The sequence below is a fragment of the Pteronotus mesoamericanus genome, unplaced genomic scaffold (assembly GCF_021234165.1).
Source record: "Pteronotus mesoamericanus isolate MK-2021 breed Mesoamerican mustached bat unplaced genomic scaffold, CSHL_Meso_final contig_66, whole genome shotgun sequence".
Taxonomy (NCBI): Eukaryota; Metazoa; Chordata; class Mammalia; order Chiroptera; family Mormoopidae; genus Pteronotus; species Pteronotus mesoamericanus.
In genome coordinates, this window is record NW_026555230.1 from 760,486 (window position 1) to 778,877 (window position 18,392).

At 39.5% G+C, this 18,392-nt stretch overlaps 1 protein-coding gene across 1 annotated transcript in view; it reads left to right on the forward strand.

Moving 5' to 3' along the window:
- The window catches only part of GABRA3 (gamma-aminobutyric acid type A receptor subunit alpha3), a 274,150-nt gene that overhangs the window by 60,804 nt on the left and 194,954 nt on the right, over positions 1 to 18,392 (forward strand). The window contains exon 3 of the mRNA XM_054581798.1: positions 17,913 to 17,980. Coding sequence (XP_054437773.1) covers positions 17,913 to 17,980 — 68 coding nt within the window. The remainder of the gene's footprint in view (positions 1 to 17,912; positions 17,981 to 18,392) is intronic.

The following is an 18,392-nucleotide window of genomic DNA, read 5'->3' on the forward strand; positions in this document are numbered from 1 at the left end:
TGCCTCCAGAGACTTATCTGTAATTAATGCTCTTTGGAGATGAGTCACTGATTACTTATGGTATCTCATCCCCCAAGGATTGTCAAAGACAAATGGAAAGATCATTAGCATGAAACAAAGCGATCCAGTTCTCCAATCTGAGAGAGCCTGTCAAAGTCATTGTAACCCACTCCCTAAATTCATGTAGCTAGAAGACCCAGACAGCTGGTCATATGGGAGGCCATTTCCAGCATCTTAGTTTCTCTTAAAGATGAAAAGTATACAAAATAATAAACACTTATTTTCCAAAATTTTCAGTGGTCCGGAAGTAAGAAAACAGAAAAGACAAAGGTGTTCTTTTTCTTTTTCTTTTTTGCTAATGTCCCAATCCATTTCTTTAACCCCAAATCTTTCATATTTATTTATTTAAAAAATTTTTATTGTTGTTCAATTACAGTTGTCCCCATTTCCCTCCCATTGCTCTTCTCTGTCCTACCCATCCCCCACTTCTCACATTCAGTCCTCCTTGCCCCGGTTATCTTTGACCATGGGTTCTTTCACATGTTCCTTAATTTGACGCTTCCCTTTCTTTCTCTTATATACCTGCTCTTCCTCCCCTTTGGTTACTGTCAGTCTGTTCTTTTTCATATTTTTTTTATTTTTAAATGGTGCTTATTCTGTTACAGTTGTCTCAATTTTTCCCCCTTTTCCCTCCGTGACCCATCCCACCCTGCCTCCCCCATCTCCCACAGTCAAATCCCACACTGTTGTCCATGTCCATGGCTCATTCATACATGTTCTTTGTTTAGTCCTTTCCCCTTCTTTCCACCATTGTCCTCTTACCCATCCCCTCCGGTCACTTTCAGTTTGATCCTTGTTTCCATGCCTGTGGTTCATTTCGTTTGTTAGTTTATTTTGTTGAATAGATTCCATTTATAGGTGAGATCATGTGGTATTTATCTTTCACTGAATGGATTGTTTCACTTAGCGTAATATTTTCTAGTTGTATCCATGTTGTCACAAAAGGTAGGGGTTCTTTTTTTCTGTCCTTTTTAAAAATGAAGATTGATTTAACTTATTTATTGTTTTTAAATGTCAAATCCATTTTAAATATTAAAAAATTTAAATCCATTGTAAAGTCTCAGCAATTAAAACAACTTGACACCAGCACAGAAATAATCCAGTAGATCAATAAAATAAAATGAGCATTGTAGAAACAAACATATATATCTGTTTAACAATGTAATATATGATTAAATTGATATTTCAAATAAATGGGGAAAACTAGGCTTATTCAACAAATAAGGTGCATGGACCACTATTATTTGAAATAAAACAAATATAAAGCCCTATTTCACACATTATACAAAAAATATTCAAGTGAGTTAAAAGTCAACATATGAAATCTAAGGAGTTTTAGGAGAAAATACAAAACACTATTTTTCTTACCCTGAAGTAACATATTCAAACTTAAAAGCTATAAAGTAAAATAGTGACAATATGACTATATTAAGCACTTAAGACTATACAGTAATATACATATAAAAAAGTTAAAGGACAAGTAATAGAATAAGAAAGTATTTACAACACATCTAAAAAAGGGTTAATACTTTTTATTTTTTTCTTTAGGGAAAAAACTCTACAAACATTTAATTAAAAAATGGATAAAAAATAACAAAAATTCATTTAAAGCTTTTTAAAATAATAGACAAGAAATATACAAAAAGATTTAGTTTCAAAAAATAATAAAGTAACAATTAAAATAACACATCACTGTCAAAATCAGATTAATAAGTATTAAAAATATTGGTAATATCAAATATTAGTGACTGTGAAAGAAACTGGATATTCATAGACTCTTTTTCTTCATCTTCTTAAAGCAATCCCTTCAGCATATCTTGCAATGCTTGTTTGGGGGAGGTGTATTCTTTTAGCTTTCTTTTGTCTGGGAAACTCCTTAATTTGCCTTCCATTTTAAGTTAGAGCCTTGCTGGGTAGAGCAGTCTTGGTTACAGGCCTTTGCTTTTCATGACTTGGAATATTTCTTGCCATTCCCTTCTGGTTTTTAGTGTTTCTGTTGAGAAGTCAGCTGCTAGCCATATTGGGGCTCCTTTACATGTTACTACTTGTTTCTTCCTTTCTGCCTTTAGGATTCTCTGTTTGTCTTTGATATTTGCCATTTTAATGATGATGCATCTTAGAGTGGGCCTCGTTGGGTTGTCTTGAATGGGACCCTCTATACTTCCTGGACTTGTGTGACTTTTTCTCTCCTTCAATTAGGGAAGTTTTCCATCATGACTTTTTCAAACATGTTCTCTCTTCCTTTCCCCTCTTCTTCTCCTTCTGGTATCCCTATTATACAGACATTAGACATTATTATGTTTCAGGTTGTCCTCCATTTCCCTTAACACCTCTTCATTCTTTTTGAGTCTTTTTTCCTTTTCTTGCTCTTTCTGGGAGCTTTTTTTTTTTTTTCCTGCCTTGTCCTCCAGATCGTTGATTCATTCCTCTACTTCATCTAGCCTGCTTTTGATACCTTCTACTGTGTTCTTCAATTCAGAAATTGTATTCTGCATTTCCTCTAGTGTCTTATTCATCATTTATATATCCTGTTTCATTCTTACATAGTTTTCATTAAGTTCCTCATAGTTTCCCTGTAGTTTTTGGTAATTCTCTCTGAGCTCACTGAGCTCATTGAGTTTTTTTAGAACCATTGTTTTGAACTCAATATCTTATAGTTTACTTGCCTCTATTTCATTTAGTTCTCTTTCTGGGGATTCCTCCTTTCCCTTTGACTGAGGGGTATTTCTTTGTTTCCCATTGTTTGTGAGACTCTTCTGTTTTGCTTCTGATCCTTAAATTGACCTGTCTTGATTTCCTGACTTTGTGGTGTGAACTTCCATGGTAGGAGACAGCTGTTTTTACTTTCTGGATCTGCCTCTGATGATGTCAGATATTACCCCTGTCTGATCTTGGGCAGTCCATTTGAGACTTCCAGGAGTCTACTAACTGTGACTGTCTCCTTCAGCTGTTGATGTAGTCACTCTGCACTCAGCAGTCAGGCTTAGACAGCTCAGGGAGGGATGGAGTCCCTCCTGGGGGCAGTTTTATTGGGTCCTCTCACACTGCTGCTGCCCATAGGGGTGGTCTGCCTGAGCCAGATGGCTGCTACCATATGCGGGAGCAGTCAGCACCAGGATCCTGTCACTTATTCTCTCAGTTCGCTCCCTGAAGCCTCCTCCCACATTCTCTTCTCAGGATTCTCTAGCCCACTCTGTCCAACACCTTTGCTGGAAAACAGGGTGACTGCAAATACAAATTTATGTGCTAGCCCTTTAAATGGCTCTTTGTGTCTCCAACTGCCTGTCTCTGGCAGACAGCAACCCTGCTGCTTTTCTCAGCTGGCTGTTATCTGTGTGCTTTTTTTGGCTCTGGTGCTGTAGGCTGGAGATCCCCGCTTATGGTTTAGACCCCATTCATCTCAGGGGGCTCCAACTGGCCATTTCAGTATCTTTCTGGTGCTTCCACCCATGGGCCCACCTTCTTGAATGTCTACTACACTGCTTACCATTTAGGATGTGCTAAAGCTGATTCTTCTGTCTGTTTGAGGTTACAAGGCTCCTCTCTCACTATTGTTCAGTTGTTTGTACATTGGTCCTGGGAGGTTACAAGGCTCCTCTCTCACTATTGTTCAGTTGTTTGTAGATTGGTCCTGGGAGGTCAGTGTGACTTCCACTCCCTCCTCTGCCATCTTGATTTTCCAGTTGGTTCTTTATTTCAGTGTCTGTGTTTCTATTTTTCTCACTTGTTTGTTTTGTTGATTAGGTTCCACTTACAGATAAGATCATGTGACATTTGTCCTTCAGTGCCTGGTCTATTTTACTTAGCATAATACTCTCCAGTTCCATTCTTAAATCCTCACTATTCTTTTTTTTAATTTTTTTAATTAATTTATTTACTTTTTAAATACATTTGTCTCTGCCTTCCCCCCACCTCTTTCCCTTGCCCCCTCCCACCTTCCCTCCCTCAGCTCTTCCCCTTTGGTTTTGTCCATGAGTCCTTGCTATATGTTCCTTGACTTTCCCCTTCCCTTCCCTTTCCCTGCCCCCCCTTCCCTCTTGTCTCTGTTGATTTCTTTTCCTTTCAGTGTTGCTGGTCATATTTTCCTTGCTTCTTTGCATTGTTAGTTAGGTTCCGCTTATAGGTGAGATCATATGGTATTTGTCTTTCGCCCCCTGGCTTATTTCACTTAGCATGATGCTCTCCAGTTCCATCCATGCTGTCGCAAAGTTTAGTACTTCTTTTTTCTTTCTGCTGCGTAGTATTCCATTGTGTATATGTACCATAATTTTTTGATCCAGTCATCTACTGATGGGCATTTAGGTTGCTTCCAACACTTGGCTATTGTAAATTGTGCTGCTATGAACATTGGGGTGCATAGGTTCTTTTGTATTGGCATTTTGGTGTTCTCAGGGTATAGTCCCAGCAGGGGAATCGCTGGATCAAAAGGCAGTTCCATTTTCAGCTTTCTGAGGAAATTCCACACTGCTTTCCATAGTGGCTGCACCAGTCTGCATTCCCACCAACAGTGGACTAGGGTTCCCTTTTCTCCACAGCCTCGCCAGCACCTGTTGTTTGTGGATCTGTTTATGATGGCCATTCTGACCGGTGTGAGGTGGTACCTCATGGTGGTTTTGATCTGCATTTCTCTGATGGCTAGTGATGCAGAGCATCCTTTCAAATGTCTCTGGGCCCTCTGTATCTCCTCCTTAGAAAAGCATCTGCCCAGGTCCTTTGCCCATTTTTTGATTGGATCGTTTGTCTTCTTGGAGTAAAGTCGAGTGAGTTCTTTGTATATCTTGGAGATCAGATAGATGTTTGAACTCACTATTCTTATAAAGATTGTCATTTGGAAGGACTGGAAAGTTCATCATGGCTATAATGACATAAAGTGTTAACACTGGCTTTTGTTCACATATTTATCTTAGGACCTTGTGTCTAATGGAATTGTAACAAACTTTTCTACAAAATGTATTTCAGGAATGGCAGTAAAAATTCAGACTTGAGTGGAGAAATGTGAATGTGGAATAGTAAGGGTGCTTAATATCATGTCAAAAGAGGGGAGACATAGTGAAAAGAAGTCAGGATATTTAATCTGAAAAGGAACAAGAACAGACTAAGGGGTACCATAGTCACTTTCTTTTGATTTTTGCAGGTCTTTATATCTAAACAAAACAAAACAAAACAAAAAAACACTGGAAGCCATCTTTGTTATTTGGGTCCAAAGGACAGTGCTAAGACAAGTTTTTATGTATATGCTGGGATTGAGCCACTACAGTTGGGGAACCTACTCTGGTTTCTGGCGTCCACTCAAAGGAGAAAATTGTTTCTTGGAGGACCTAATTGAAGTTAAACTAGAAAATACAGTTTGTTATGAGCAAGATATTTAATATAATCTTAGTGGTTACTTATTGGCTTATCTTTATTCTTTTATATTGAAAGCAAGCAGAAATGACATATGGACTGGTTGATGAGTGCCCCACCAATGGGAGACCCATTTAGGGCTAATGTAAATACAGGAGCTTTCAAGCACTTCTAAAGCCATAGTAAATTTACCAAAGGAAATGATATTATTTACCTTTGGTTTCAGAAAGTAGCATTGGAAAGAAATTGGGTCCCCAAAGCAACAAAAGAAAGAACTAAGGAACATCTGAAAACACTTTTTAAAACAAGGGGACTATATTCCTCTTATCTACCTAGTAATTTGTTTTACATTTGTCTCTATTAAGAAGGTTGTGGTCATGGGCTAGATTATAAATTGTAGCCATTACCAATTTTAGTCTAATTTACTTATCTTTTAATTTAGTTAAATGAAATAGTAAAGTCCTGATTATTCCTTCACACAGAGGGGTTGTAGTGGGGGATGGATACTCTCTTCTACGTCTGGAACCCAAGGCCTTAAACTTCTTGGTGAGTTCTGTCCACATGGCCTTATGGGTGGCTCATGTTGTCTCATCTCTGGAACATTATTAAGCATCAGCAGCAGTTAATATATACTGAACACTGGATCTGTCCTGACTACTGGCCTAAGTACCATCTTTTTAAGTCCTCTGAACAACTCTGAGGTAGGTGCTATCATTATCCCAATTTTCCAGATGAAGAAACAGATACAGAGAAGTGACAAAAGGCACATGAAAAATAAATGGCAGAACCTAACTGAAATGCAGTTAGTCATGATTTTTTAAAAAAAGATTTTATTTCCTTTTTTTTATATAGAGAGGGGAAGGGAGAGAGAAAGAGAAGGAAAGAAACATCAATGTGTAGTTGCCTCTCGTTTGCGCCCAACTGGGGATCTGGCCTGCAACCCAGGCATGTGCCCTGACTGGGAATCAAACTGGTGACTCCTTGGTTCACAGGCTGGCATCAATCCACTGAGCCACACCAGCCAGCATCCAGTTAGTCATGCTTTTAACCACTATACCATGCTTTTGCAGGGTACTTCTCTGAGTGTTGTCATATACCCTGATTCAAGGAAGCTTGATTTGCTAGTTTAAAAGTGGAATTTAGCCATCAGGGCTGGTGGTCCCTGGAGCACTGTAAATATCCCTGTGTTTGCCTGGCCTTAAGGTAGAGGGCCAGAGATCTAAGGATGTTAACATAAACTCAGAATCATCCCTCATTAGTGCTGCTAGGATATAAGTAATATTCCCTTTCTCCATATCATACTACGTGAGAGATTTCTAGTTCTTTTGGTAAACAGAGCATTACCTCTCTTTTTCTCTTAGCATTTCTCTCTCTCTTCCCACCTCTCTCTCTCTCTACTCTTTCTATCTCATGCTCTCTTTCTGTTTAGTTTTATTTACTTCTTCCTGTTTTTCCTTTCTTTCCTGATTTTCCCTCCAATCCTCTTCTAATTATCCCTCTACTATTCTTTTCTTTCCCGCTTCTTTTTTTCTCCTTCCCCTTAATTTTACACTACTTCCCCTAATTCTCTGTCAGATTCTTTCCAAATTGGACAGAAAACAATAAAAAGGAATTTAGTCTTCAGGGTACTGAAAATAAATTTTCCAACTCTCTTTCCCTGCAGTAAAGCCGGAGAAAGTTCTGCACCTTAGCTAATCCTTAATTTGGGAAACCAGCCTCTCCCCAAACTGTATTTCTTAGCAATTAATCAGTGCCTTTTAAATGAGAGTTAACAGTTGTGAGAGAGAAAGAGCATCGGATTTTCACAAAACCTCTCATCTTCCTCAGGCAGTTGAGAAAGTTTGTCTGATGTTACCATTGGACAACTTTTGTCAGATGCTTTTTGCTTGATGCTACAGTCAGAAGAGTTCCTAGTTAGAAGAGTGAAAATTCAGAATTTGGCTGGTCCCAAACCCTTGCTGTAAAAGAGAGCAGCCAAAAGTAAACAGTCTTGTTTAATGCATTCAGCAAGCCAGGGGCAGAATTCAGAACAGAAGCCTTCCCATTCCAGCTCAAGACTCTTTAATTATAGCCACTTCCCTTTCTCCCTCCAGTAATTCTACTCTTCCCTTGAAACTAAAGCAGTCTCCTGCCACTTGACTTTGTCACCACTATCTCTCTTCTCCATTTTCCCCCTGTAGTCTGGGTCCTATTTTTAGGCTCCATAACTATCTTATAACTTTACAATTATATTGGTTTAGAAAGTTGTTCTCTATCTAACTGTGTCCTGCCTGGAATATTGGATTCAAATCTAATTGTGGTCTCTCTCATTAATTAATGAATTTTCTTTTATGTACTTGAAGGAAGGGCAATGCTTCTCCAGCCAATGAGCCTGGAATTGTATCTGAAAGGGCCAAGTCTTTAGGGTGCAAGCTCTCAATTCTGAAGTGTTTTCTCTTCTTCAAGTGCTGAAATGGCTCCAAGAGATGGCTGTGTTCTAGATGAAAGCCTATTTAAAGCATAACTCTTGTTTCAGAGACATGGCATTTGCTGATTAAACAAACAAAATATGTTTTGGTGAATTGACTATAATGTTGATATTTATTAAATGATACTTAGTATCTCTTCTGAAATTAAAATGTTGTGGATGCATGCAGTGACCTTGAGTATACTCAGCATTTGAGTAGGGGGACGGTGTAGTAAGCTTAAGTTATGGTTCTGGAAACTGGGAAGACATGCAGACCTAAAATACATCTGGGCAAGAACCCAGGACTGGATAAATATAGTAAACGTGCTACAGATGGAGAGTATTTTGCATGAAGGAAAAAAAAGTAGTGCTATAGGCTGCATTAATGAGTCTCATTATATACATCAAGTTTTATGTCAGCTTTGTTGGTATTAGCTGTGTTCCTAGTATGCTCTATTGGGGTCAGGTGTGCTATGCTGGAGTGGCATTTGTTGGGATTTACTGTAATTATGAGATGTTTGCTAGGCTGGAATGGGCTTTGTTAGGATGCAATAGACTGTCCTGTACTCTGTTTGAGGTATGCTGGAGTAGATGTGCTAGTCTTGTTGCAAAGAGGTAAACAGGGCTGACACAAACAAGAAAATAGAAACTTAAGAGTGGAATAACTTTACAATTTTGAGTATTATTTTCCACCTTGGCAAATATGTGATGAGATTCATCCATTCATACCAAATTGCTCCCTCTTCATTATCTGAATAACAATCCTTTTCTGTGTACCTTTATAGGTACTTTTCTATGTACCATTTCTTTTTTTTTCAATTTTATTTTTTTATTGTTGCTCACTTACGGTTGTCCTGCCTTTTTCCCTATTCTTCTCCCTTACCCTGTCCAACCCTCTCCCACAGTCAATCACCCCACATTGTCCATGCCCCTGAGTCTTCTATTCATGCACCTTTATTTAACCCTTCCCCATCTATCCCTGGTTATCCCCCTTACCTTACCTCTCCCCTCTGCTCATTATCAGTTTGTTCTTTATTTCCATGTCTCAGTTCTGTTTTGCTCATTTGTTTGTTTTGTTGATTAGGCTCCACATATAGGTGAGATCATATGGTATTTGTCTTTCACTGCCTGGCTTATTTCATCTAGCACAATGCTCTACAGTTCTATCCATGCTGTCGCGAAGGGTAGTAGCTCTTTCTTTCTTTCTGCTGAGTAGTATTCCATTGTCTAACTGTACAACAGTTTTTTGATCCACTCATTTACTAATGGTCACTTAGACTGTTTCCAGTACTTGGCTATTGTAAACAATGCTGCTATGAACATTGGGGTGCATAGGTTCTTTGGAATTGATGTTTCAGGATTCTTAGGGTATATTCCCAGAAGTGGGATCGCTGTATCAGAAAGCAGTTTCATCTTCAGCTTTTTGAGGAAATTCCACACTGCTTTCCACAGTGGCTGCAGCAGCCTGCATTCCCACCAACAGTGTACTGAGATTCTTTTTTCTCCACAACCTCGCCAGCACTTGTTGTTTGCTTATTTGTTTATAATGGCCATTCCAACCAGTGTGAAGCGGTTTCTCTTTGTGATTTTTATTTGCATCTCCCTAATAGCTACTGATGTTGAGCATTTTTCATGTGTCTCTAGGACGTCTGTATGTCCTCCTTGGAGAAGTGTGTGTCAAATTCCTTTGCCCATTTTTTAATTGGGTCATTTGTCTTCCCGGTGTGGAGTCATGTAAGTTCTTTATATATTTTGGAGATCAAACTCTTGTTTGAGATATCATTGACAAATATGTTTTCCCATGTGGGGGGGTTCCCTTTCCATTTTGTGGATGTTTTCTTTTGCTGTATGCAAAAGATTTTTAGTTTGAGGTAGTCCCATTTGTTTATCATTTCTTTTATATCCCTTGCCCTAGAGGATGTATAATGAAAATATTGCTGTGTGGAATATCTGAAATTTCCCTGCCTATATTTTCCTCTAGGACTTTTATGGTGTCATGACTTATATTTAAGTCTTTTCTCTATCTTGAGTTTATATTGGTTTATGATGTAAGTTGATGGTCTTGTTTCTTTCTTTTTTTTTCTTTTTTCTTTTTTGCATGTACTTGTCTAGATCTCCCAGCACCATTTATTGAAGAGGTTATTTTTACTCCATTATGTTCCTGCCCCCTTTGTTGAATGTTACCTGACCGCATTAACATGGGTTTATTTCTGGGCTCTCTATTCTGTTCCATTGGTCTACGTGTCTGTTCTTGTGCCAGTACCAGACTGTCTTGATTACAGTGGCCTTGTAATATAGTTTTATGTCCAGTATTGTGATCCCTCTTCCTTTGTTTTTCTTTCTCAAAATTGCTGCTGCTATTCAGGGTCATTTATGGTTCCATTTGAATTTTTGAAATATATATTCTATATCTGAGAAATATGTCATTGTTGGGAACTGTCTTGCCTGGTTTCGGGGACTGTAGACTTGCTAATAGGCAAGAGGGCCCCAAGGCTGGAAATAATCAAGGAGGCCTTGGGAAATCAGGTCACTAGGAGATGAAACCTGTCCCTCACATCACCCTGCTTGGCCCTGTGATGGTTGGTAGTCAATGATGGGTAAGATTCCTCAAGAGGAGGGACAACCTAAGCCAGACACAGCCGATATGGTGATATGGGGAGCAAACAAGCACTCAAGGGACATGGAGGAAGGGCAAAAAGGCCCGCAACCAGCTTGGCTTGGACATGGCTGGAGTCCTCATTCTATCTGAAAGAAGTCTTCTTATCTCTTGGTGGCTCTGCCCCACCCACTGGATCAGGCTTGAAACAACACTAAAGGCAGGGACAGCCCTAAACTGGATCAGGCAGTTCCCAGGGATCAATCAAGCCTAGAAGTATATTCCTTGAAGCATGCTTTGTTTTTCCCTCAAAAAGATATGATAACCAACTCATACTGGGCGAGAGATTTACATTATTCATAGACTATTTCCTGAGGCAGATCTCTGGTGTTCCTTCAATTGTTATCTATGATCTCTATCTGTTTTCTGTATACATAGCCTTTTGACATTGATTGATGAGCTTTGCATCCCTACCCATGTCCATATGGTTCTCAATAAAAGCCTTTGGACATGGGGGCTCAGGGCCTTCTCCATTAGAGGGAAGAAACATGTCCACTCTCCTGGCAAACAGAGAAGTATTTGCAACGACTCGTGTTTCTTCTCCCTCTCCATGACAACCCTGGGATGGGCTCTGTGGGATTCAGAGCCCCATTCCCTTCTCAGTGGGCTCCAGACAGTAACCCTCAGATCCAGGAGGGCCCTGTGTGGTGTTCCCCGTGGCATGTCATTGGTATTTCAATAGGGATTGTGTTGAATCTATAGATTGCTTTGGGTAGTATGGCCATTTTAATGATGTTAATTCTTCCAATCCATGCACACAGTATATGCTTTCATTTATTTGTCTCTTCCTTAATTTCTTCTTTCAATGTTCTACAGATTTCTGAGTACAGGTCTTTCATCTCCTTGGTTATGTTTATTCCTAGGTACTTAATTTTTTTTGTAGGTATAGCAAATGGGACTTTTTTCCCTGATTTCTGTTCCTGATATTTCATTGTTGGTGTACAAAAATACCTTCAATTTCTGAATATTGACTTTGTATCCTGCTGTATCATGTCATCTGAAAAGAATGACAATTTTACTTGCTCCTTTCCAATTTGGATGCCTTTTATTTCTTTTTCTTGTCTGATACCTATGGCTAGGAGTTCCAATACTATGTTGAATAGAAGTGGTGAAAACGGGCATCCATGTCTTGTTCCTGATCTTAGTGGGAAAGCTTGTAGTTTTTGCCAATTTAGTATGATGTTGACTGTAGGTTTTTTATATATGGCCTTTATTGTGTTGATGTATGCTCACTCTACTCCAACTCTGCTGAGTGTTTTTTTCATAAATGGGTGCTGTACCTTATCAAATGCTTTTTCTGCATCTATTAATATGATCATGTGATTTTTGTATTTCCTTTAGTTTATGTGATGTGTAAGTTTTATTAATTTGATAATATTGTTCCATCGTGGCATCTGTGGGATGAATCCAACTTGATCATGGTGTATCATCTTTTTAATGTATTGCTGGATATGGTTTGCCAATATTTTGTTGAGGATTTTAGCATCGATGTTCATCAGTGATCTTGGCCTGTAGTTTTCTTTCTTTGTTGTGGCTTTAACTGGTTTTGGAATCAGGATGATGCTGGCTTCATAAGGAGAATTTGGGAGTCTCCCCTCCTCTTGGATTTTTTTTGAATAGTCTGAGGAGGACAGGGCTTAGCTTTTCCTTAAATGTTTTGTAAAATTCTCCTGTAAAACCATGTAGTCCAGGGGTTTTGTGTGCCGGGAGCTTTTTATTACTCTTTCAATTTCACCAGCTGTTACTGGTTTGTTCAGGCTTTCTACTTCTTCATGATTCAGTTTTATAAGATTATGTGTTGCTAGAAATTTGTCTCTTTCACCCAGGTCTTCAAATTTCTTGGCATATAATTGTTTATAGTAATTTCTTTCAATCCCCCCCTTTTTTGTGATATTGGTTGTAATTTTGCCTCTTTCATTTCTGATTTTATTTATTTGGGTCTTCTTTCTTTTTTTCTTGATGATTCAGTTAAGGGCTTTTTGATTTGTTTATCTTTTCAAAGAACCAGCTTCTGGATTTATTAATACTTTGGATTGTACTTTTAGTGTCTATGTCATTCAATTCTGCTCTGATTTTGATTATTTCCTTCCTTCTACTCACTCTGGGCTTTGTTTGGTATTGTTTACCTAATTCTGGAGATGTAGCGTTAGTTCCTTTATTTGAAATGTTTCTCTCTTTTTTAGGTACGCATGTGTTGCTATGAACTTCCCTTTCATGTGCTGCTGTCTATATCTTTCTTGAAGTCCTCCCAGATGTCACTTATATATTTGGATGCTCCTATGTTGGGTACATATGTTTACATGTTTATAAGTTTATGATGGATTTTTCCCTTTAGAATTATGAAATGACCTTCTTTGTCTCTTTTTATGGCCTTTATTTTGAAATCTATTTCATCTGATATAAGCATTGCCACCCTAGCTTTTTTTCCTCTCCATTTCCTTGGAATATTTTTATTCCAACTCATCACTGGCTGTCTGTTTAGGTCTTTTTTCTGAGGTGTTTTTTTTTTTCTTTAGACAGCATATATGTGGGTAATGTTTTCTCATTTATTCAGCTGCCCTATGCCTTTTGTTTGGAGTTTTTAATCCATTCACATTTAAGGTTACTACTGATAGGTACTTACTCTTTACCATTTTTTATTTTTGTACCTATTTCTTCTCTCTCTCACTCTATACCTTCATCTTCTTAATGCATTCCATTTAGCATGTCTTGCTATGCTGGTTTGGTGGAGGTGTAGTCTTTTAACCTTCTTTTGTTGGGGAAACTCCTGGTCTCACCTTCCATTTTAAATGATAACCTTGCTGGGTAGAGTAACCGTGGTTGCAGGCCTTTGGTTTTAGTGACTTGGAGTATTTCTTGCCATTCCCCTCTGGATGGTAATGTTTCTATTGAGAAATCAGCTGCTAGCCTTATTGGAGCTCCCTTGCATGTTACTATCCACTTCTCCCTTGATACTTTGAAGATTTGCTCCTTGTCTTTAAAATTTGGCATTTTAATTGTAATGTGTCTTGGAGTGGACCTCTTTGGTTCCTCTTGTTTGGGATCCTCTGTGCTTCCTGAACTTGCATGGATTTTCCCCTCTCTTAGTTAGGGAAGTTTTCTATCCTTATTTTTTCAAACAGGTTTTCTATCCTTGCTCCTTTTCTTCTTCTGGTATTCCTATGATGTGAACATGGTTATGTTTCATGTTGTCCTGAAGTTCCCTTAAACTATCCTCCTACTTTTTGAGTGCTGTACCTGGGCATTTCTTTCTACTTTGTCTTCCAGCTCACTGACTCAGTCCTCTGATTCTTCTACCCTGCTTGTAATTCCTTCTAGTGTTTTTTTTTTTATTTCAGATATTGTATTCTGAATTTCTTCCTGGTTCTTTTTTATAGTTTCTATTTCCTTTTCCTGCTGCCATAGTCCCCACTCAGTTCCTTGTAGTTGTCACTGAGTTCCTTGAGCATCCTTATAACCTTTTTTTTATTTCTATGTCAAATAGATTGCTTGCCTCAATTTCATTTTGATCTTTTACTATGGATTCTTCCATTCCTTTCAATTGTGCACTCTTTGTCTCCTCATTTTTGGTGACTCTTTTTTTTATTTTCTGATTCTGGGTGCTCTGTTTTGCCAGCTGTCTTCATGGGGTGGACTTTTGTGGTAAGGGTTCTGTGGGACTCAGTGGTGCAGTCTCTTTGATCTTCTGATCTCCTTGTCTGGATGTTTTTGGGTTGGTCTCTCTTCCATTTGTTGGGCTCTCTTGTTGTACTTGGGCTTGACCTGTTGGTGGCTTCTTTGTTTGTGGGTTCTCCTTTCCAGTGGGCCTACTGGTAGTCACAACTCCCACATTTTCTTATATGCTGTTGCACATGTGTTGTTTAACAAGAGAATATTACCAGAATTCCAAACCTACACCAGCAAAAAGAACCCCCCAACCATAACAGCAACTCCACCACAATTGAACTAAGATTAATAAAGGTGAAGACAGATTTCAGATATTATAAGATATGAAAAAGGGAGTCAGAGATGACTAAAATCAGAAGATGTTATTGAGTGTTAAGAGGGAAGAACATTGATAAGAGTTGGGATAGCACAGAGGTGAAGAAAAGGAGGGAACAAAATTTACAACATAAGTAAAACATAAAAGGGTGATGGGAACAATAGGATAAGAAAAAGAAATAGCATTCTATGAGGTTTAAAGTAAAATTGAGAAGGTACTGGACCAACAGAAGCAAAATCGCAGAAACACCACTGCAGCATTGATGGCAACAATAGCTGAATGAAGTTTAATAAAGGTGGACAGGGAAGAAAAATATTGTAGAAAAGTGAATATGAAATGTGCACATTAAAGAAAAATGATTTTGAGAGAATGGGAAAGCAAACTAATAAGAGTAAGGAGTAAATCCCAGGTTGAGTGAAGGGGGAAAAAAAAGGAGAGAGAAAACAATGAAATAAAATTCCTCACTCAACTGATCAGGGGCAGGGCAGAGGCGAAATGGAGTAAGATGGTGGGAGTATCCTATTGGGTTTAAAGTACAAACAAATAGTGAACAAATAGGAGTTCCTTTGGAGAAGTACAGCAATAACCGTAGTATTTTGCCCAACTACCCAATGTTTATAAAAGGTGGAAATAAGACTCTTATAAAAGAGGAAAAATAATATGAGCTGATTTAAGAAAGAAGAGCACTTATATGAAGTTAGATGGAGGAGAAATAGTGATAGCAAGGGATAGGAACATTGTGTAGTATGAGAGAAAATAAAGTTTACGACAATAGTAATAAAGCTCAGGAAGATGGATAGCAAAATGGAATAAGACCAGGGAAGGGGGCTGTGTGGGATGTGGAATAACAATAATATGGAATATATATGCTGAATATAAAGAATAGAAAGTAAAAGATCATGAGTAGTGACTTAGGTGGAATACAAGTGATATAAAAGAAGAAAAATTAAAATGCAATATGAAAGGAAACAAACAAAAAACTAAAAAAAAAAGAAGAGAAATAAAAACACGCAAGTTCTGATGAAGTGCAAGGTGAAATTCGTCTCAGCTGTTGGTGTTTGTTCTGGATCTGTCTCTGGTTTTCTCTCAGTTCCAGTTCCAGGAGGAAGAGGGAGAGGAGGTAGGTCTTCCAACTTTTGGCCACACTACTTGTACCTCCTTCCGCTGCCTCTAGAGGGAGCTTCTGTTACGATCGAGTTCGTGAAGTCTGTGTCTCACCTGGGAGGCACTGTTTAGTCTTCCAGAAAAATCGTGGGTGTGGCCCTATACCTATACTTTCAGTCTTAGTCTGTGCCCAGTTATCTCCAATAATGGATAGTTTTTGCTTAAAAGCTACCCATTTCACGGGGAGCAGGAGACTATCCATGTAAGAGTGTCAGCTCTCTCCTGTTCTGTGTAGCCTGCAGCTCTCTATGTGAGTCAAGTCTGGGTGGTGTCCTGAATCCCCTTGTTGTACCCTTTCTTAACTTCCTATTTTGAGGGCCTCAGTGAAATAGGGCACTAAGACCCAGTGTACTTTGTCTCTCTGTGGGGAGTTCAAAATGAGCCCTTTAGGCATTAGCCTTGCTCTCTTACTCTTGAAAAAAAAAATGCCCCATGCTGGTTGTTAAGCCTGCCCAGCCAGTTTCTCAGACCTTCGCAGATCCTCTGAGTGGTGAGGGGTTGGGACCAGTTAACCCTCACCTGTGGTTGTGCAAGGAAGGGGGGGTTCAGTCTGGGCTACAATAGTCACAGGTGCACAGTTTCCAGCCCACTGCCCTTACAGCACTCTGCAGCCCACACTCTCCACTCTGTGCAATTGCTCCATGTTGGTGCTGATAATCCACCTTGCTTTGCACCCCTTTGATCAATCCATGAGTTGCACTGAGTGGGAGCAAATTGCTCCCACAAGCCTCACTCCTTTTTGGCCTGGCTACTCTGCATGTTAGGTCCCTGACCAACGCGTCTCAGTTCCCCTTTTGAAAAAAGTCTTTGTGGGTGCGACTGCCACTCCAAGCCACTTTCCGGCTTTCCACACACTCCAACTCTCTGTCAAGTCAAGAGTCTGTCTCAGTTACACCCAGTCACAGCCCACCTCTTCTCCTGGCTCCAGGTGCTGCCAGGATCCCCCACCCACTCTCTGGCGCTGTCCTGGCTAGTGACCACTGCCTCAGCTTGGTTGTGCTGCCAGTTGTGTGTGTGCCTGCTGCCTTTTTCTCCACCCCAGTGACTTTACAAGTTCAAGTTGCTTCTGGTGTGGGTCTGTGATTTCCCCACCAGCCTGGTAGGGGAGGGAGCCACTAGGCTGCTATTCCTTACCAGGCTCTCCTCCAGGCTCTCCTTGGATGCTGTCCCCACAGCAGCTGCAGTTTCTGGTGCCACATCTGGGAACTTTCCCTGTCTTCCTATGAAACCACTTTATTGCCCATTTTAAGGAGTCCTGTGCACCAATTTGACTTCCAAACTTCAAATCAGCTAATATTCTGTTGGCTGTTCACTTTCTTTTTCAGAGGATCAGCTAAATGTCTGAGTTGGGTACACGAGCAAGTAGGCTCAGCTCATACCTACTTCTCTGCCATATTCTTCCCTCGGGTAGTATGCCTACATACCTTTCCTATGTTCCTTTTCTAGGTACTGAGGATACAGAGATAACAAAACAGGGAAACTGCCTTTATGGGATTCTTAAGTTAAGTAGGAAGGCAGATAAGTAAGCAGAAAGTTACAAGAGAGAAAAAGAAATGCAGAGGGTTTATCAGGTGGTATCAGTCATTTCCAAATTTCAGTCACTTAACCCAAGAAAAATTTATTTTTCATTATTGAAAAGTCTGTTGCAGATCCAGGCAACTCTTTAGGGCAGTTGTCCTCCATGTGTTGGCTTATCATTCCAGGCTGTTTCAGTCTTATGGTAGCTCCACATCAACATATGTTTCCATGACAACCATGGCAGGCAGGGGCTTGTATGTGACATTAATTATTCCAGCCATAGAAGAACACATATTACTTCCTCCCATAAGCAAAACCAGTCACCTGGTCCCTCCATACTTTAAGTGGGCAGGTAAATGGGAGTGCAATCATCCTATCTTCTTGGGAGTAGAAAAGAGTTGGATGCTGGAATATTTGTAATCTACTGCAGGTAAGGGTAATCCCAGTGTGACAGCCTACTGGACATGAATGCCAGAGATCCTTAAGGCTCTCCCTAAGCTTTGGGATTCTGCTGTCATTTTCAATGATACCTAAAGGGATGGATTTCATACTTGTACCTAGCATGTTCTTCATGAAGAAATTGTACAAGTGAGAGATTTTTCAGGGGTTTCCCTCCAACGGTGTCAAATATCCTTCCTCAGAAGTAGCAAGTTGGTTATCATTCAGAGTACTGCACTGGTCTCTCTCAGAGCTAAGGCAACAAGTTTTCATGACACTCTGCTTTTCTACTTTCTTTGGCCCAGATGCAGTAACTGAAGTGAAGACTGATATCTATGTGACCAGTTTTGGCCCTGTGTCAGACACTGACATGGTAAGTATAGTTCCTAATATAGTAAAAGTGCAAGATGATACAACAGATTAAATAAAATGTATTTTTTTTTCTTGTGGCAGTGCCTTGAAGCTGTGTTTTATGGAGAAGTTTTGTCTCAGATGAATTCCCTACCCTCACCATTGTACATTTAGCCAAATTTATCTCTTGTCCTCCTCTTCCTACCTATTTACATAAAAGCATATACCCTCACTGGTAGTACCAGACCCTTCTTTCCCCAACACATCTTTCAAAAATCAACTTGGCTCCCTATCCTCAGTTAAACTTTCCCTGACCTCTTCCTTCACATTTTTCCATCACCACACACATATTATTACCAATGGGTCATTTGAAGAAAGCATTGTGGTGGGAATTCCCAGTCAAGCAGCCAGTGGTGTTATACAATTCTGTTCCT